This window comes from Ammospiza caudacuta, chromosome 8 (genome assembly GCF_027887145.1).
Source record: "Ammospiza caudacuta isolate bAmmCau1 chromosome 8, bAmmCau1.pri, whole genome shotgun sequence".
Classification (NCBI taxonomy): Eukaryota; Metazoa; Chordata; class Aves; order Passeriformes; family Passerellidae; genus Ammospiza; species Ammospiza caudacuta.
This window is the reverse complement of record NC_080600.1, coordinates 21,955,284-21,972,378: the sequence shown is the minus strand read 5'-3', so window position 1 is coordinate 21,972,378 and position 17,095 is coordinate 21,955,284. Positions and strand designations below refer to the sequence as shown.

The 17,095-nt window shown below is 42.2% G+C and overlaps 1 protein-coding gene across 4 annotated transcripts; it reads left to right on the top strand.

Annotated features, from left to right (window-relative positions):
- The first annotated feature begins 857 nt into the window (after window positions 1-857).
- Window positions 858-14,664, top strand: HNRNPA3 (heterogeneous nuclear ribonucleoprotein A3). 4 transcript variants are annotated; one of them, XM_058809159.1, is made up of 13 exons: window positions 861-933; window positions 4,598-4,711; window positions 5,166-5,189; window positions 8,881-9,003; window positions 9,094-9,240; window positions 9,322-9,532; window positions 9,764-9,853; window positions 9,914-10,021; window positions 10,143-10,223; window positions 10,915-11,061; window positions 11,893-12,018; window positions 12,103-12,174; window positions 12,261-14,664. In XM_058809159.1, exons 2-12 carry the CDS (start codon window positions 4,646-4,648, stop codon window positions 12,153-12,155), a joined length of 1,176 nt encoding a protein of 391 aa, XP_058665142.1. In that variant the 5' UTR covers window positions 861-933; window positions 4,598-4,645; the 3' UTR covers window positions 12,156-12,174; window positions 12,261-14,664. The 4 variants fall into 4 exon arrangements, with proteins under 4 accessions (XP_058665146.1, XP_058665142.1, XP_058665145.1 ...); XM_058809160.1 differs by having other exon boundaries at window positions 863-933; window positions 9,929-10,021; XM_058809163.1 differs by lacking the exon at window positions 10,143-10,223 and having other exon boundaries at window positions 858-933; window positions 9,929-10,021.
- Window positions 14,665-17,095: the final 2,431 nt, after the last annotated feature.

The following is a 17,095-nucleotide window of genomic DNA, read 5'->3' as shown; positions in this document are numbered from 1 at the left end:
GGTTATATATTTTTATTTAGAAACATCAGGCTAAAATAAAGAAATTAAAGTAACAGCTAATACTAAATTTCCAGTGATTTGGTAAAACCTCATCAACTATCTTACTCCTTTACATAGGATGAAGATATCTTTAAAGGAGTAAGTGCCAACTCCTGTTAAGGTTAGGTCATCATACTAAAATAGGTACTGGTACTTATGAGAGGATAACCAAGACTGAAGAAACTTTGATGTGGTGGGTTACTTTAATAGCAAATTTTTATAACACTGCTTTTTCTGATACCATTATTCCGGTAAGGAGACATTTTAAATATTTGTGCTTAACTATGCTGCGTCCTGTACGAAATTCTCGCAGAATTCCCTTTTCTCCTGATCTGTCTTTGCTAGTTTATAATGACAAGCGCCATTCAAAGCTACAGGCAATGCCTCTGAATGGGGAAGTGTGTGAAACTTACTGCTTGGATTTGTTTTGGCATTTATCCGGAAACTGACTAATCTACGCTCAGTTCTGAGGGTGAGCGCTGAACGAGCTCTGGAGAGCCGATCTTCAGCTGCGTCCTTGCAGCATCTCCAGCGTAAAACGATACACAGAGACAAATAACTTCTCTTAGAAGGTGCTGTGCACCTCAGGCACACCCTGATACTGCCGCAGCTGTGCCCTGTAGGCAGAGCATTTCCTCCGTTCCCTCTCTCTCTCCTGCCAAGCGCCTGATGCCGCCCTGGGCAGCCCGGCGCACAGCGCTCCCTCACAGGGCCCCTCGCGCTCGGGGGCGGGGCGGGGGCGTCCCCACTGAGGGGAGGCGGGGCCACCCCGCGCGCCCTCCGCGGCTGCGCCGGCGCTGCCACCCCCACAGCGGGCGGCGGTTTGTGCGCGGGGCCGGCGGTCGGCGTGGGACCGACGAGGGCGGGAAGGCGCTGTCGCTGAACGCCGGCACGGTGATATTTTCTCTTTCCTCCCCTCCCTACCCTTCCCCGCACATTCCCTCTCCCCACCTTCCCTCGCTCCCGACCCTTTTCTGTCCTTCTGGCGGGGAAGGCGCCGCGCGGACGAGGGGGAGAGGAGAAGGAGGGGGGGATGGGCGGCGGGCCCTGAGAAGAAAAGCGGTAACGGCCGCAGCGCGCGCGCCTCCCCGAGCCCGCCTTGCCGCCACGTGACCCCCCCGCGCCCCCCCCTCCTCTCCCGCCCGGCTCCATATTGGCGCTGGCCGAGCCCAGGCACAAAATGGAGGTAACTGCGCGCGGGGCGCGGGGCTCGCCGCCATCGGCCGAGGAGGCGGCTCCTGCCGCGCGGAGCTGGAACGGCTTTAATTCCGCCCGAGCCCGCTGGCGGGAAAGCGCGGCGGGAAGGGGGTGGTTGGCGGCAATATGTGATGGAGCCCCTTGCAGTTCCCGCAGCCGCCGCCTCGTCGTGGCGTTCCCGCCGCGGTCCAGACCCGCTTTCGCCTGCGACACGCCGCGTTTGTCCGCAATGGCGGCGCGGGCAGGAAGAGACAGGGAGCGGGAGAGGCGGCGCTTCCGCCGCGCGGCCCCGCGGGCTGCGGCCGCCATTTCGTAGCGCTCCGACGCGCGGGTGAGGGCTCGGCCCTCGGTCCGGGGCAGGGCTGGGGACGGCAGAGCCCTTCGCAGCAATCCAGGGGACACCGAAACACAGGCGCGCGTGTCCGGGCTGCAGTGGGGCGAGGCGAGCCCTACAAGTGCGTGCGTTATTGTTCTGCCCTCCCTGTGTTCCTTTCCCTCTTCCCTCCCCGGCCCACCCCCCTCCAGCGTAGGGTACTCGGAGTAGTGCGGCAGGGGTATTCTTTAACACACTTTCTACACATTCAGTTTTCTCTAAGCAGATTTTAGAGGCATTAAAATAGTTTGCTGCAGTACGCTGCATTTCGCAGAGGACTGCTGCAACACTTTGTAGCACCTCCCTAGTGTCTCGTACTCCTGCCCAGAGGGAGTTAAAACCTGCCAGGAACCTTTGCTGCCCGGGGAGGTGGGGGAACGAAAACTACAGAGTTCTCTTCCTTTTCTCCACTCCCCCAACTACACGTGCAGAAGACCCAGGACATTTCGGTGGCATTCTGCCATGATCCTGGTGGGCAGCATGAAGCAGTCTGCACAAACCTAGTGAAATCATCCTCGCCCTACTTTGAGGGAAATCGTAATGATATTCTGCCCTTGCTTTTCTTTCTTCAACTAAGGTTCTTTGCTCAAGTGTTTGAGAGTATGGCAAGCAAAAATAGTGGGGTTTTTTTTGTGTGTGTGGTAGTTTTTTTAATCTTTGCTCCTTTCACTGAACGCTGGAACCTTAGAAATTAAGATCTGAGAAACCAACAGCTCACACTAGTTTCTGTTCCTGTATTAAAAACAGAAGAAAGTGGATCCCTTAACCAAAGCAGCTAAAAACACCTTTTCATGTAAGCAATTGTTTTAGTTGCTTCGGGCTTTAATAACTGAGAGGGCTGATGTGTTCAAAGCATTGAAGTGGTTCACTAAAGCTTGGGAACCTATCACATCAGGTATAGAGGGTTCCTATTGGTGTTGGGGGTACACTACCAACACACTTAAAAATGGGAAACAGTTTTTCCTGCTTTAACTTTTAGGGTTGGTAAAACAGCCTTCTGTATGCACTTTAAATCCACCCTCAGCTGCTTGTAGAAAAGACCAGTGCATTTCCTAAGTATTCCCTGATTGGATGGTGAACTTCCATCTTCATAATGTCTGGTTTGTCTCTGTTAGCTTCTTGTCTGCTGTAAGAGACAGAGCAGCGTTGTGAATAATGAGACAAGTCCTGGTGACTTCTTTATCCTTATAATTTAAAGCTTTCTTCGGAGACTACTTTAAATTCTCTAGTTAAATTGCAGTATATGATTGTTCAATCCTAGTTTATTAACTAGCGTTTAATGGTAAAGGTATTCTGAGTAGTCAGAGTTGAATAGAGTATTTTGTTGGTGATAAGAGTTTAAAATTTGGTGCTGTCAGCCTTAACGTTCAGGACACCACCGTGAGAGCAGGGCTGTGTTCCACATGAGCTGATGGTGTGCATTTCAAGAACACAGCTCCTTTTTAACCCTTAAGGCCTTCAGAGGCCATTGGGGCAGAGACCATGCCCAGGAGCTTTATGCTGGCCAGTGTGGAGCCTCGCTGGGGATAGCAGCTTCAGAAAGGGATTCATACTTTCCATTACTTTGAAAAAGTATTTGAATAAGCTTATTCCTTTACTTCCTAATAATTCCTAAAGCTTTATTTTGCTGTATAGCTAGTTTGTGGAAATCCCTTAAAGTGTTAATGTTCTGTTTCATACCTCCCCAACATGACTTTAAAAACTGACGGCTCAGCTGAAGTACTTAATATCCTAATACCTCTTAAGTCAAACTGATGTTTGATTTAAAGGATTTCAAGAGCAGCCTTAACATTGTGAAGCAGGAACTGAAGATAATACAAACACTTTGACATTACTTAATGAAACTATTTAAATTGTTAATGCATTAAATTGTGATACTCCTGATTTCACAGTGGAGTTTAATTTGAAGCTGAATTTTAACATGAAGTTATGTTTAAGAATTTGCACTTAGAATAACAGCGTGTATTGCTCATTGGTAGAGACCTGCCTGCCTTTCCACATGCAGGAGCAAAATTTGCAGGAAGAAAACATTCAAAAAACCCCACAACCCAAACAAACCCATCACAGAAGTACACCTAATCTTGTAAATATCTATGCTTTTAAATGCAGCACATTTGTAATGTACTTAACATTATTGCATTTTGGCCACTGTAATAAAGCTTCAAGAAACATCCAAAGTAGTAATGAATATTGGCCAGAGATAAATGAATACATTAATACTAGAACCAACTGAAAGATCCTAGAAAGTTTTCTAGAAAAAAAGCCAAAGGTGCATGATTTTTTTGTTTAAATGTGTAGTGATGCGTTCATTCACTGAGCTTACAGTGTAAAAGATTTCTTATTTGTAATGGGACATAGATTACATAGTACAGGGCAGTAATCAAATATGTAATAGGGAAGGAAAAGTAATGCAGATAGTGAAGAGACTCCTGAGGAGAGCAGTTCTTGATGTTGCAAGTTAGCATCAGCAAGGGCTTCTTGCACTACTAGTTAAAAGTAGTTTTTAATACAGGAACTATATAAGACATCCTCTAGTGTTGCACACTGCTGGATAGCTGACTACAAGAGGTAGTCATCAGAAAGTTCTAATAAGCAGTGTTTACAAAATGTTACATGTTTTGGGGGGTTAAAACTCCAGAGAAGCAGAATTTACATAGTGGATTTGGATATTGAAGTGGAATTTGATTGCTGTATCAGTTGTACTCAAAATAGTTTAGTCAGACAGTAATAGACAAAGGTTTGCTACAGATTTTAGCATTAGTTTGTGTAGTGAGCTTGACTGGGATAGCAGATGTTTCTTTTATGTCTCTCTTCATTTGTTAGCTGAGTAGCCTGAGGCTTTTTATCCCACCCTTTTAAATACTTCAAGGATTTTTTTTCTACTTCAACCCATTTCTTCCTGCAAAGCTGCACCTGTGCACTGCAGCAGAGAGGGCCCTGTGTCACAGGAGCTGGGGTAAGTACTGACTTATCCAACCTGTTTTCTAGGTTTCCTAGATCTAAAAGAAAGGCCGAGTTAGAGAGTACCCTTCCAAAATGGCTGCTATTAAGGAAGAGAGAGAAGTGGAAGACTACAAGAGGAAAGGAAGACGATCCTCACAGGTGAGAGGATGAGTTTTTTTATTCAAAATAAAGTAGTTTTAAGGGGAAAAAATAAAAAAAACCCAAGTTAACTGTTTCTATCTTTTTTTTTTCTACCTTCTTCATCCCCGTATTAGTGGAGTAACTTTAAATTGCAGTTTATTACATACACTTCTAAGGGGTGGGGTGTTAAGCCTAATGGGGAAATTTTGCTTGCCTAGCTTTCTGTTGTAACAGACTTGATTAAATGTATGTTTCTGATTAAAGCAAGGTGGAATTATTTATGTATCCTCCAAGTATCAGCAGGAACTTGATTACTTCTACCTTCAAAAGTCCTGTTTTTAGTGGGAATGAAGACAGGTTCCTATTTGCTTTTTTTTTTTTCCTTTTTTTTTTTTTTAATGGTTGCCTGATAGTCACTGCAAATGAAAGCGAGCTGTACTAAGTAAAAATAACTGTTTTCTTTTGCTTCTAGCAGAAATACCGTAGACTGAATAAGGTGCGTAGTATAGAGAAGATGTTGGGGCTGTTTTTGGGAGGATGGGAGCTAGTTACTTTTGGGGCAGGGTGTGGAAGTGGGAGGGGGGAAGTTCTTAATACCCTTCAGAAAATAATTTTAAGGTCAGCAAAAAGGGTATTAAAAGTGCTTATATAGCATATAACGGCGGCATTTTATCTTCATTTATTTGGATTTGTTTGCTTTCTAACATTATTTTTTCAGGTTGCCTGAATATTTTAGCTAGTTCAAACCAGCTATTTTCTGGAATGATACACTACTGCAATGTGGGAGGGCCTGTACACTTGAATTCTGAACAAACCTTGTCCCAGTTGCATGTGTCTGGTAGTGTATGGTTATTTTGTATTGAAATACAGTGTTTAAAGTCCTTTTGGGAGGAATGTTGAAACTCTCGCCCTCATTTGGACTTTGAATTGAGTGTAACGGGGTCGGTCAGCTGCATACTAAATAACCTCTTGTAGTTCACAAAAGTAGCTTGCCCTGCAACGATCTTAAAAACTTGAGTTTCTAGAGAACAAGTTTCTCAGGGCACGTTGCTGAGGCCCCAGTGGCCTGTAAGCTTTCCCGTTTCAGAAGGCAGGCTGGGATTGTGCTGCCTGGGGACAGGCTGGTCTCGGTTCAGCCACAGCTGAGGGTGGCCTTGGTGACCGGCATTTTGTGGGCATTTGCTGCTGCTCACAGGCAGAATGCATGGGAAAGCTCCAGCCGAAATGTGCCTTCAGAGAGAAATACTGCAATCCAAAAGGTTGATCATCCAAAACCCCTGCCATAGGAAATTCCACTTGCTGGCAACCTCAGCATAGAAAGCAGTATGTACGTGCAGTAGCTTTGTCTCAAAAGGTGTCAGGATTTCCGCAAAGAGGAGGATTTTTGCAGGAATCCCAGGGGGTTCTAGCTGCCGTCTTTCCCCCCCGCCTTCGGCGAGAGGTACAGTTACAGTGCGCGGGGTGTCGGGGTTCCGGTAGGGCCTGGAGGCGCGGTGCGGTTCGGCGGGCGGCGAGCGGAGGGGCCCGCGGCCCCCGCAGCGCCGGCCCCGCCCTGGGCCCCGCAGGCCGGGCCCCGCCCATGGCGCCACTGCGGCGCCGGCCGCGCGCCCCGCCCTCGCCTCCATATTGGCGCGGCGGCCGCGGCTGAGCACAAAATGGAGGCGGCCGGGCCCGCGCTGCGCTTGGGCTTTGGGGGCGGGAAGGCCGCAGTCGGGGCAGACGGAAAGTTTTCCGCCTCCGCAGAGCGGTGTAATGTGTCTGGAAGCCCCTCTGACAGCTATGGGGGAGAAACAGTGTCTTGCTGACTAAAGGCAGGCTGGACCGTCTTGCAGCTGCTCTCCCCACTCCTGCCAGAGGAGTGCTGCGAAATGGCGTGCTCTCCTGGCGTGTCAGCTGAGCAGGAGGCAGCCTGGTTCTGATAGAGCAGGGTGGAGAGATGTGCTTTGCAGGATTTTCTGTGCAGGAAAGACTGCTGTTAGAAATAACTTTAAACAGAACAACTGAGAGAGTCTTGTCTGAAAACCCCAGTGACAACAAACTGCCTAAAAAACCGATTCCCTCATTCTTTAAAGAAAATACTGCCTTCTATTTTTTGCACATAATTCCTGTTACATGTATGTGTCCTAAGGATAATTTTTATCAAGTAGAACAGAGAAGTTGTAACAACAGGTGTTCTTCCTCTGTGTGAGAGCAGCAGTTCTCATGCACGTAATAATAATAAGTAAGAAAGAGCTTCACTACTCCTTACCTGAACAATTCTGTGGTTATTCTTTTAAGGTAAAAGCACTCTGAATTATTAGCTGGAAACTCTCATAGCCTTGAATAATATCAGAGAACTGTAAATAATCTGACAGTTTTTCCTTACATATGTTTCTGATTTTGAAGGAGTCTAATCTTCACAGCTTCACATAATAAATGTCTTTCAGTACCTGTTCAAGAGTTTTGAAATGCTTAGTGTCCCCAGCTTTAACATAACCCAACTAAAAATTGTCAGTAGATTTTAAAAACTGGAATTAGCAAGAGATGACACTTGACCTAAAGCAGTTTCTATATGCGGTAGGTGTGTAATCGTATAAAATTTAAAGTTTCAATGTAGTGAGAAGGGAGGTTTTTTTTTTTGATGCCTTTGTAGTCTGGACTACTTGGAAGGCACTAGAAGCTTTACTTTGTAGTTATGGGACCATTGACTGTTACTGATTTATATGGTGATCATGAGGTAACAAAGCTTTAAAGAGTAAGCTGTAATCAAAAATGCTGGGTTTCTGTCTAACAAAATTCAGCAGGTGTAAGGACAGAGATTTAACTCCCAGACAGCTTTTCATAATCTTAGTTACTGTTTGCTGTAGTACAACCTAAGTATTATAAGCCAGTGGTTTGCTGAAGCACTGTATAATACAAAAACACTCTCTAAGGGGTTTAAGCTTTCCTGGCCAGCCCCAGCGCTGTGACAGAGGTTAAAGCACTTCAGATTTGAAGCAGAATGTCTACAGATAGAAGTCTGTGGCTGTTTTTATGTAGTTCACATCAGGAGAATGCTGCATCTACTCTGGTTTAATGGACTGCAGCAGTGAAGTCTGTTAACTGATGCTGCAGAACTGAAGTCATACACAGCATAGCTGGCCAGCCCCTTGTGGAGTGTCTTACATGCACAGATAGTACCCACTTGCTAAATGAGATTTTAATCTGGTTGCTTTTAAACAGAGAAGTCCGGTAAGACTTCTCTGCCAATGGCAGTTGTGAAACAATTTTTTGTGAACTCCTCGTCAAATGTATGGGGGAATTCCCTGTCTAATAAAAAAGTGCAGCACTGAAACAGAGCAGAAACACAATTGTACTCTCAAACCCATTTCAGTCATTTAACAGAAGACTGGGATCTGCAAATTTGCACCTTTTAAAATATGGCTGGTTGTATATAGGCAGTGTTACCAGGAGCTGTTAAACTTGCTTGTTCTGTGATGCTTGCCAGGTTACCAGTCTTATCCTGGTACTTGTACCCACTGCTGATCATTAATGAGTTGTTAGGGCATTTTCTTGTCTGTAAGACATAGGTTGTCTCACATTTGAGAGGTATTTCCCATAACACTAAAATCCACATACATATTTACACTATCTTGCCTGCATGTGCTCCAGTAGTAGAATTATCAAAGTACAGAATTTATATTTAAAGGAACTGAGTATTGATATGTTCCATAAAAATGTATAAAGATAACCTTTCAAAATGGACATCCTCAAAGAGTAGACACTCAGCCCGAGCCTTTTTTCCTTGTGTACTGCATCCTTAAATTTTTTTTAGATCTGCATGTTTATGCTTCATAAAGTGTTAGAACTTGCCTTTATCCAGCAGTGCTTCATCCCCAGTCCCTGCAGTGTGAATTGCAGCTCAAAGATAGCCACAGAATGAATGCATTTTTGGGTGGTGGGGAGCAATTAAATTACCTAATATGTTGAAATTCCTTTACTGTTTGCATTTTAGTGCTCTTTAAGTTGTTAGTGTTTTAATTAAAATCACACCTCATTAAGTGTTTACTATTCTGCTGTCTAAACCCATTAGAAGTCATTGTTTTTATGTAAATGTATTTCACCTATTTGTAGTTATAATGTGCACAAATAATTTCTAGTAATTCGCTGAAATTTTAATTCTGTAATTTGTATTCAATATATGTTTTTTATTTTTTTTCATTTTGTAGGGCCATGAGCCAAAGGAGCCAGAGCAGTTGAGAAAGCTGTTCATTGGAGGTCTGAGCTTTGAAACAACAGATGATAGCTTGAGAGAGCACTTCGAGAAATGGGGCACACTCACCGACTGTGTGGTAAAGGCTCTGTTATTAGTTTGTGCCTTTGAAAGGGTTGGGTAGCTAAAGTGGCACAGAAATACAGAGTGCCTCCTTGTGTGTTTGCAGGTGATGAGAGACCCCCAAACAAAACGTTCCAGAGGCTTTGGCTTTGTGACTTACTCCTGTGTGGAGGAGGTGGATGCTGCCATGAGCGCTCGACCACATAAGGTTGATGGACGCGTGGTTGAACCAAAGAGAGCAGTTTCCAGGGAGGTGAGCTAGTGTTCCAGTTAACCACATGTTCTGATCTTTGCCTACTACTTTAAGCACTGAATTTCATTTTTGGCATTGCAGGATTCTGTAAAGCCTGGGGCACACCTCACCGTAAAGAAAATATTTGTTGGTGGAATTAAAGAAGATACAGAAGAATATAATTTGAGGGAGTACTTTGAAAAATATGGAAAGATTGAAACCATAGAGGTCATGGAAGACAGGCAGAGTGGAAAGAAGAGAGGCTTCGCTTTTGTTACTTTTGATGATCATGATACAGTTGATAAAATTGTTGGTATGTAAGCTCTTCAGTGACAAATGACTTGGCAGATAGTGTTAAGATTTCAGAAAAGCACTGTGTGGAATGAAATGGTTGCATAATCAGCTGCTTTACTATTGTGAAGGATGGGGTTGACTTTATGTTACTTTTCAGTGTGCATATGCCTTATAGTAACTTTCTGTGAGAGTTTTACAGCATATTGCAATGATGTGATTTCTAACTTTCATTTTTCGCTATTTTCTGTAGTTCAGAAATACCATACTATAAATGGACACAACTGTGAAGTGAAAAAAGCGCTCTCAAAACAGGAGATGCAGACTGCTAGCTCTCAGAGAGGTGAGTTGTAGTTGTGCATAGCTATTTTGTGTAACAGGTTTTCAATTAATGTAATTCAAGTGAAATATTTTGTAGGTCGTGGGGGTGGCTCAGGCAACTTCATGGGCCGTGGAAACTTCGGAGGCGGTGGAGGGAATTTTGGCCGAGGAGGAAACTTTGGTGGGAGAGGTAAATGGCTGGAATAGTATTATAAAATTACTTACATTTTGGTTTTGGTTTTATTTTCTCTGTCAGTTGGCTTAAACAGTTAACATGTTCAGGAAAACATTCTCATCTGTTTGTGTTCTAGGAGGCTATGGGGGTGGTGGTGGCGGTGGTGGGAGCAGAGGAAGCTTTGGGGGTGGTGACGGATACAATGGATTTGGTGATGGTAAGTGTATTGTTCACTTCTTTTCCCCCAATGTTAGAACCAGCTGTAAGTCTTGCCTTCACCTTGGAAGCAAAGTTTGTTTTGGTGATAATGTGATAATACCAGTAATGAAAATGAAATGTCTGCATTGTAGAGCTGTAAAGAGTTCATTTTCTTTTCTTCTCCCCACAAAATGATGGGTGGAAAAAATACTAGTCTGTATTTGCCCTTTAAAAATATATCATAAGGTTGTGAGCGAGCTGCTTATTATTGAGAGTTCAGTGAAGATTCTTAGTTGAGATGACTAAAACTGAATAAAGCAGTAAATAACTGTTTTCAGTAAGCTCTTAAGACTTCTTGTGGTTCAGTGGTATGTTTTTTGTGATGCAGTTAGGATGGGTATCCAAAATGCATCTGAAGAGAAATTCTGCAATTACCAAAAGGCTAAAAAATGCAATTATCAGAATGCAAAAAGGGATGAGGGAAGTAGCATGAAATGAATTACTTAGGTCCTGATTTTATAAGCATGGGTTTTTTCTCAATTAAGTAGTTTAGATAAATCATGCAGCCACAATGAATATAATAAAGGAAAAGTGCTGTGGGACATCTTCATTGTACAAGTGTGTTGGTTTGGGGTTTTTTTGTTAAATGCATCTTTCCTTACCAGTATTTAGCTTTGGTGTGCTAAGTTTGACATTTCTTTTATCCAAAGGTGGCAACTATGGCGGTGGTCCTGGCTATGGCAGCAGAGGAGGTTATGGTGGTGGTGGAGGACCAGGATATGGAAACCCAGGTGGTGGATACGGAGGAGGAGGAGGAGGATATGATGGCTACAATGAAGGAGGAAATTTTGGTGGTGGTAAGATTCCAGCTTTAATTTGACATCAGTTGTTCTTAGGTTTCGTTTCACAATGCCTGAAATACAGTAATTTACAAAATGAGTTGTATGTCTGGGTTTTAATGTAGAAGGCCATATTGCTTAAGGGAAGTTCTTTTCCATGGGGATCAGCTTTGATAAACTACAACATTGTTTTGCCAGGGATGTATTTTTCAAAAGGCTTTGGCTATAAATCTGTGTGTGGAGGCAGAATATAGGAACTTCAGTGGTTTTGAGCATTTCAAGTATGTTGTCCTTGGATACCAGTTCACAACACGTAGATCACATCCTCCTTTGTGAGAACTACAAACAGATTTTAAGCTTTTTTATTTTTTGCCCCAAATTTGAGGAGTTAAGCTGCAAAAACTGCTGTATATCTTACTGTACTTTCTGATTTTCTGTGCAGCATGTCCATTACAATTCTGTCTTTTTTTTGTGTGTGAACAAATTGTAATTTTCATTATTGTCATCCATCCCTGCAGAGTTGTACAGTAGAAGAACAATGGTGAAACTCACGGTTTTCTGATTTTGGGGGCCTTAATTTGGCCTATCAGATTCACATCAAATTGCCTACTCAAACCTGCTTATAATGGGATGTGTTTCATCTCCAATAAAATACCAATTTCTAATGGTAAAAATACTAAGGGTCTTCTGTTACCTGTGCATTTGCATAGAGGTAGCATCAAAATACATGAATTTAATTTTAAGTTGTTCTAAACTACTACAATTTATTTTTACATTGGGTATTGGAATTTGGTGAGTTTTGTGTCCTAGGTGTTAAACAAACAAGGCTTTATAAATTACTTATTTTAGGTAATTATGGTGGAAGTGGAAACTACAATGATTTTGGCAATTACAGTGGACAACAGCAGTCTAACTATGGTCCCATGAAAGGTGGTGGCAGCTTTGGTGGCAGAAGTTCAGGCAGTCCCTATGGTGGTAAGTATGATTTTGTACAGAAAATATTTTTGAGTTAAAATCCATTCTTGATCATGTACTTAAATATACACATTGGTTTTTTAGGTGGTTATGGATCTGGAAGTGGAAGTGGGGGCTATGGTGGTAGAAGATTCTAAAAATGCTACTAGAAAAAGGGTAGGTGTACTGTATATTTATAATGATGATTAATAATGTACAACTGTTCACTGAGAGTAATAATTTTCTTATCCTGTATTCAACAGGCTACAGTTCTTAGCAGGAGAGAGAGCGAGGAGTTGTCAGGAAAGCTGCAGGTTACTTTGAGACAGTCGTCCCAAATGAATTAGAGGAACTGTAAAATCTGCCACAGAAGGAACGATGATCCATAGTCAGAAAAGTTACTGCAGCTTAAACAGGAAACCCTTCTTGATCAGGACTGTCATAGCCACAGTTTGCAAAAAGTGCAGCTATTGATTCATGCAATGTAGTGTCGATTAGATGTACATTCCTGAGGTCTTTCTCTGTTGTAGCTTTGTCTTTCTTTTTTCTTTTTATTTTCCCATTACATCAGGTATATTGCCCTGTAAATTGTGGTAGTGGTACCAGGAATAAACAAATCAATGAATTTTTAACTTTTCAATATTTGTGTAGTTCAGTTTTTCCACATTTAGTACAGAGAACTCTATAACAGAACTGAAATGTAGTTTAGGGTGTTTCCTTGTTAGTTAATAGAGAAGATAAATGCATTTCTCAATTACTATTTTGTATTAATTTAAAGTTAACAATAGAAACACCTATTGATTTGCAGTCTTAAGGGTCTAGTCTCAGTGTATATACGTAACTGTCATTGACATGAGTTACATAGGCATACAGAGGGAAAACATCTGTATGTTGCATTATAGTTTGTTTAGATGTATAACTAGGATTTGAGTTACTCAAATTAGTGTTTGTGAATCATAGAACTAAGCTTTATCTTAATGAAAACTTCAAATTACTTTTTGGTTTGTGCATATTTTTTTAATTTGTAGTTCTGTATTAGTACTAGCGCTTCAAGAAAATAAGGCATGATAAATATTTTAACAAGACCAACTTTAGACACACGAAAGCTGTCTCCCGTCTCATTTGAGATGCATAAGGGATAACTGAAGTTGTTTAAGTCTTGGGTGGAGAGAAAAAAATTTGCTTTTTACCTTTATATTTATTGTAATTCCCGAGAAGTTAAGGTGGGGGGAATCAAGTGCCTGTTTCCTTGGGATATACAATGATTCTGTTTCAATAAAACTATACTTTGGGGAGGGTGGCTTGGAATTTTCATCCCCTTTGTCCCCATTTCCTTCTCCCTTGCACCAGACTGCACTGTTTCAATTAAATGAGGTATCATAGTGAGAGTAATAGGTATGTTCCTCAATAATTTAATGGCTATATACATTCTTGCATGCACCCAAGGCAATTTTCTGGACACATGCTTCTGACTGGGAGCCAAGGGTAGCACAGGTGTAATCACTGACAGTCCCAGGTAATGTGCTCCAAAAGCCCATTCCCCATGGGCTCTTTAATAGTAGAGTCCTTGACCTGTTTGCCAGCAGACATGTGTGCTCAGCTGAGAGCTCAAAGATGAAACACGATCTAGTTGTATTTTACCGACTAGAAGCACTCCCAGAACGTAGAGGGCTACAGTCCCCAGTTCCCACAGGTAGAATGGTAGTGTGCTACAACTGGATTTGGTGCAGTGGAGTAGAAAATCAGACCAGTACATGTGGCTAGAAATTGTACTTCATTCTCACTTCTGACCTCCAAATTAAGGCACTGCAGTCTGTGCTATCCTCATCTGATGTGAATTCTCTTGACTATTGCCAGGCCAGTGCTTGCTGTCAATTCAGACTCAGAAGAGTAGGGACCCAGTCAATAAAAGAAATACTCAGACACTTGGCAATATGTATTGGAATTACTCACACCTGTTTCACTTCTGGGTCAATGTGCAGTATAAGGTAAATGCAATTCCAGTGTAGGAATGAATCTGCAAAGATGTATGAAATGGCTTAAGGCATAATCAGTCATATTAATGAATTATAATTTTAAGAAGTGGTAGAAAAATAAGTGTGTTGTTTGAAAAAAATTAAACATGTTATTTAAACGCTGTTATTGGAGTGTATTTAGACTGCAGTACGCTAAAACAAGGAACCAGTGTCAAGATGGTAGCCTCAAAAATGGATTTCAAAGTCTGCTTATTCTTGTCTGTGGAGTTCTGAAAGATCTCAAAGCAAGAATTGGTGGTTTAGTGAATGCTTCTGTTGTTGTACCTGTTCATTTGGGCTTGGGGTGGGGGGGAGGCTGTACTTCAATAAAGGCATTTTTTAAACAACCCCTTTGGAGTTTGAAAACATGGGAAACTAAACCAAACCTCACTAGGGAGTGAGACACCTGACCTCTGACTTGCTTTGTACATCACTATGCTAGAAGATGCGTAGACTTGCACCTGGGGGCCTGCATCTGATTGCAGGGACAACTGGAGGATGGGGTTGATGTCCCTTCTGACAATTGATCTGGTATTTCTAAATTTTTTAGAATGTATTGACAGTGTTCTTTTTAACAGGGCCTCTTGTAGCTGTACTGTGACTACAATGTTAACTTTGAAAAATAGTGTCATAATAAACTTTATGAACAAGATCTGTATGCAACCTTTTAAGAGATGGATGTAAGTGACCGCTTTGTAGGTGGGTGGGGTAGCTTAGCTGTTGTTTGTGACGTGGAAAAGTGTAAGCCATGAGGACAGTGATCCGCCAGCTTTACAGAACCTAGGATGTACTTCTTTGATCCATACATTGCTAAGGAGACTCGTAAGACAGGACTTCAGCAGCCTATTGAGTATGGAGAAGTCAGCCTAATTAAAGAATGACAAGGCAGCAGGAGCAACAGCTTCAACTTCCAGAAAAGTGAAGGAATAAGATACTGTGCTGATAGTGAGCAGCTTTCCCAAGGCTAGTTAAATCTGCTTATCACAGCTGAAATATCGAAGAAAGTCTAGCAAGAGTTCTTCACCTTTTGGAGCCTCCTTGAGTGATAGCTACTTGAGTTGACTCAAAATCAATAGGTCTAGCATTTAGACCTGAAAGGAAGGGCAATGAGCATAGGTAAGGTTTGCCTTTAAAATTTTTCATGAATTATAAAGAGTGGTGGGAGGTTTTTTAACAAGGTAAGAGTAATTTCTTTAATTTTCAGGTTGAATGAGAAGCTGCTGCTTGACAAAATGGGGAATGTCTTGCACATGCTCTTCAAATGAAGGTTTCTGACTGGGTAAGATTTGTAGTGTATAGTAAAATGTCTTTAACCCCTATTTCCTTCTAGGCTTTCCTTTTGACAGTCTGTTAATATCAAGGGAAGCCATAAGTACTAAGCAGCAAATATTCCAGCACATGTCATCCAGTGTTTTCTGTTCTGGATGAATGCTGCTTGCTGGCACACTTCCTGTTCAAGAATCTTCTGTTCCTGGCAGATAAAAAATCTTCGTGTCTGAGGTCAACAAGACAAGTTGATGTTTTGAAATAATGTGTTATGGTTACTGGGGAGTGTGCTGGGGTGGGGGAAATTTGTCCGTGCCTTGTCATGGAAAGGGGTGCTGCAGAGAAGCCCAGGAAGGCAGTGACACTGAAGTGGTTCTACGGTTCTCAGCAGCTGTGACCTGCTGCTGCTTGCCACCTGTTCTGGGAGAGAGCTTGGTATTGGTGCAAGCTGGGATTTCCCTCCTAGCTAGTGGATCCTGGCTTACCAGGTGATGTTGTATTTACCTGTACAAATCCAAGAGCTCCCTTTCAGATTCTGGGGGCTTTCAGGCAGGGTAATTGAGGCTAATACTGTCATGATACCCAGCTGAAATCACAATGGCATTTGTACAGGCAAATGGAATGGCAATAAAAACTTCTCATGCTGTCCTGATTTTACACAGACTGGAACGTGTATTAAGTCTTGGAAATGTATTATTTCCTTTTCTGCATCTTTGATTGTTACAGGTTCTTTTATAAAGTGCTTCAGCATCTGTTTAAACTTCCCAATATATTTCTGAGCCTGTGCATTCTTAGGAAGACAATTTCTATTTTAGTGTTGGTTATACTTCAGTTGCTCTGAAAGTAGTCAAATGGAACCTGCCTTATCAGAGGCAGAGGCATGTTCACAAACTGCTTCAAGTACTTAGGCTTTCTACCTGCTGCCTGTACACTCCCAGAAAGTAATTCCTGACTGTAATACAGAGTTAACTAATTTGGAAGTAACATACAGAGACTTCAATAAAATCAGAAGCTACTTAATTGAAAATCTCACGATAACTGCATGTACTTGTAAAAAAACATAGAGACAAGTTTGTGCTTAGCTAAGCTTGAGCCTAAGTCTGAAACTGCTGTACAATCACGTTGCCTTAGTGTAATGTGCCAGCTTGTTGCTGAGGTGATGAACTTCCTTTCTTAAGCCTAAAAGTGGGAAAGGTGTGCTCTGCTTGGCAGAGCTCCCTCAGGCACCTGTGCAGCAACGTAATGGGGAACAGCACTGCCCCTCAGGTACAAATGCTCTTGCACCTGCAGTGCTCTTTGGATTTTTTTACTCCAAAGAGCACTGCAGGTGCCAAGAGTGTTTTGCAAATGTAACAAAATTAATTTTTAACAAAAACTTTGTAGTTTGCCTTGGTACTAGGCCTGTGTACAGAATAAAGCTCTACTTTTCTTTAATATGAGAGGATTTCGCATTGCTGCAGACTTGTGTGCTCTGGGTGGGTCTTTTTGCACCATGCACAGAAACAGATAATCACTGTTAGAATTGTTTAGTTTGATTTATAACACTCTTGTTAAGATAATTTGCTTAAATTCGGTTATTTATAGAAATCTGTTCAGAAATAACTTTTACCAAAATAAACACTCTCTTAAGGGAGTACTAGGTCAATTGTATCTCTGTCCAAGAGGCACTTTTAAGAGTTAAGAACTTTATTTCATGGCCATCTGGCTTCTGTTGAAAGTAGCACCTTTAAATGGAGATGGGGATGTAAAGATGCAAAACTAACAAAGCATTGGTCCCTTAGCTATAGTTGTACAGAAGTTTACTTGATAACATAAAT

Excerpts from the sequence above, each read along its gene's own strand:
- HNRNPA3 (XM_058809159.1), top strand. The coding sequence starts at position 4,646 with ATGGCTGCTATTAAGGAAGAGAGAGAAGTGGAAGACTACAAGAGGAAA. Across the intron at positions 10,224-10,914 it reads ATACAATGGATTTGGTGATG|GTGGCAACTATGGCGGTGGT; the intron begins GTAAGTGTATTG and ends TTTTATCCAAAG. Across the intron at positions 11,062-11,892 it reads AGGAGGAAATTTTGGTGGTG|GTAATTATGGTGGAAGTGGA; the intron begins GTAAGATTCCAG and ends TACTTATTTTAG.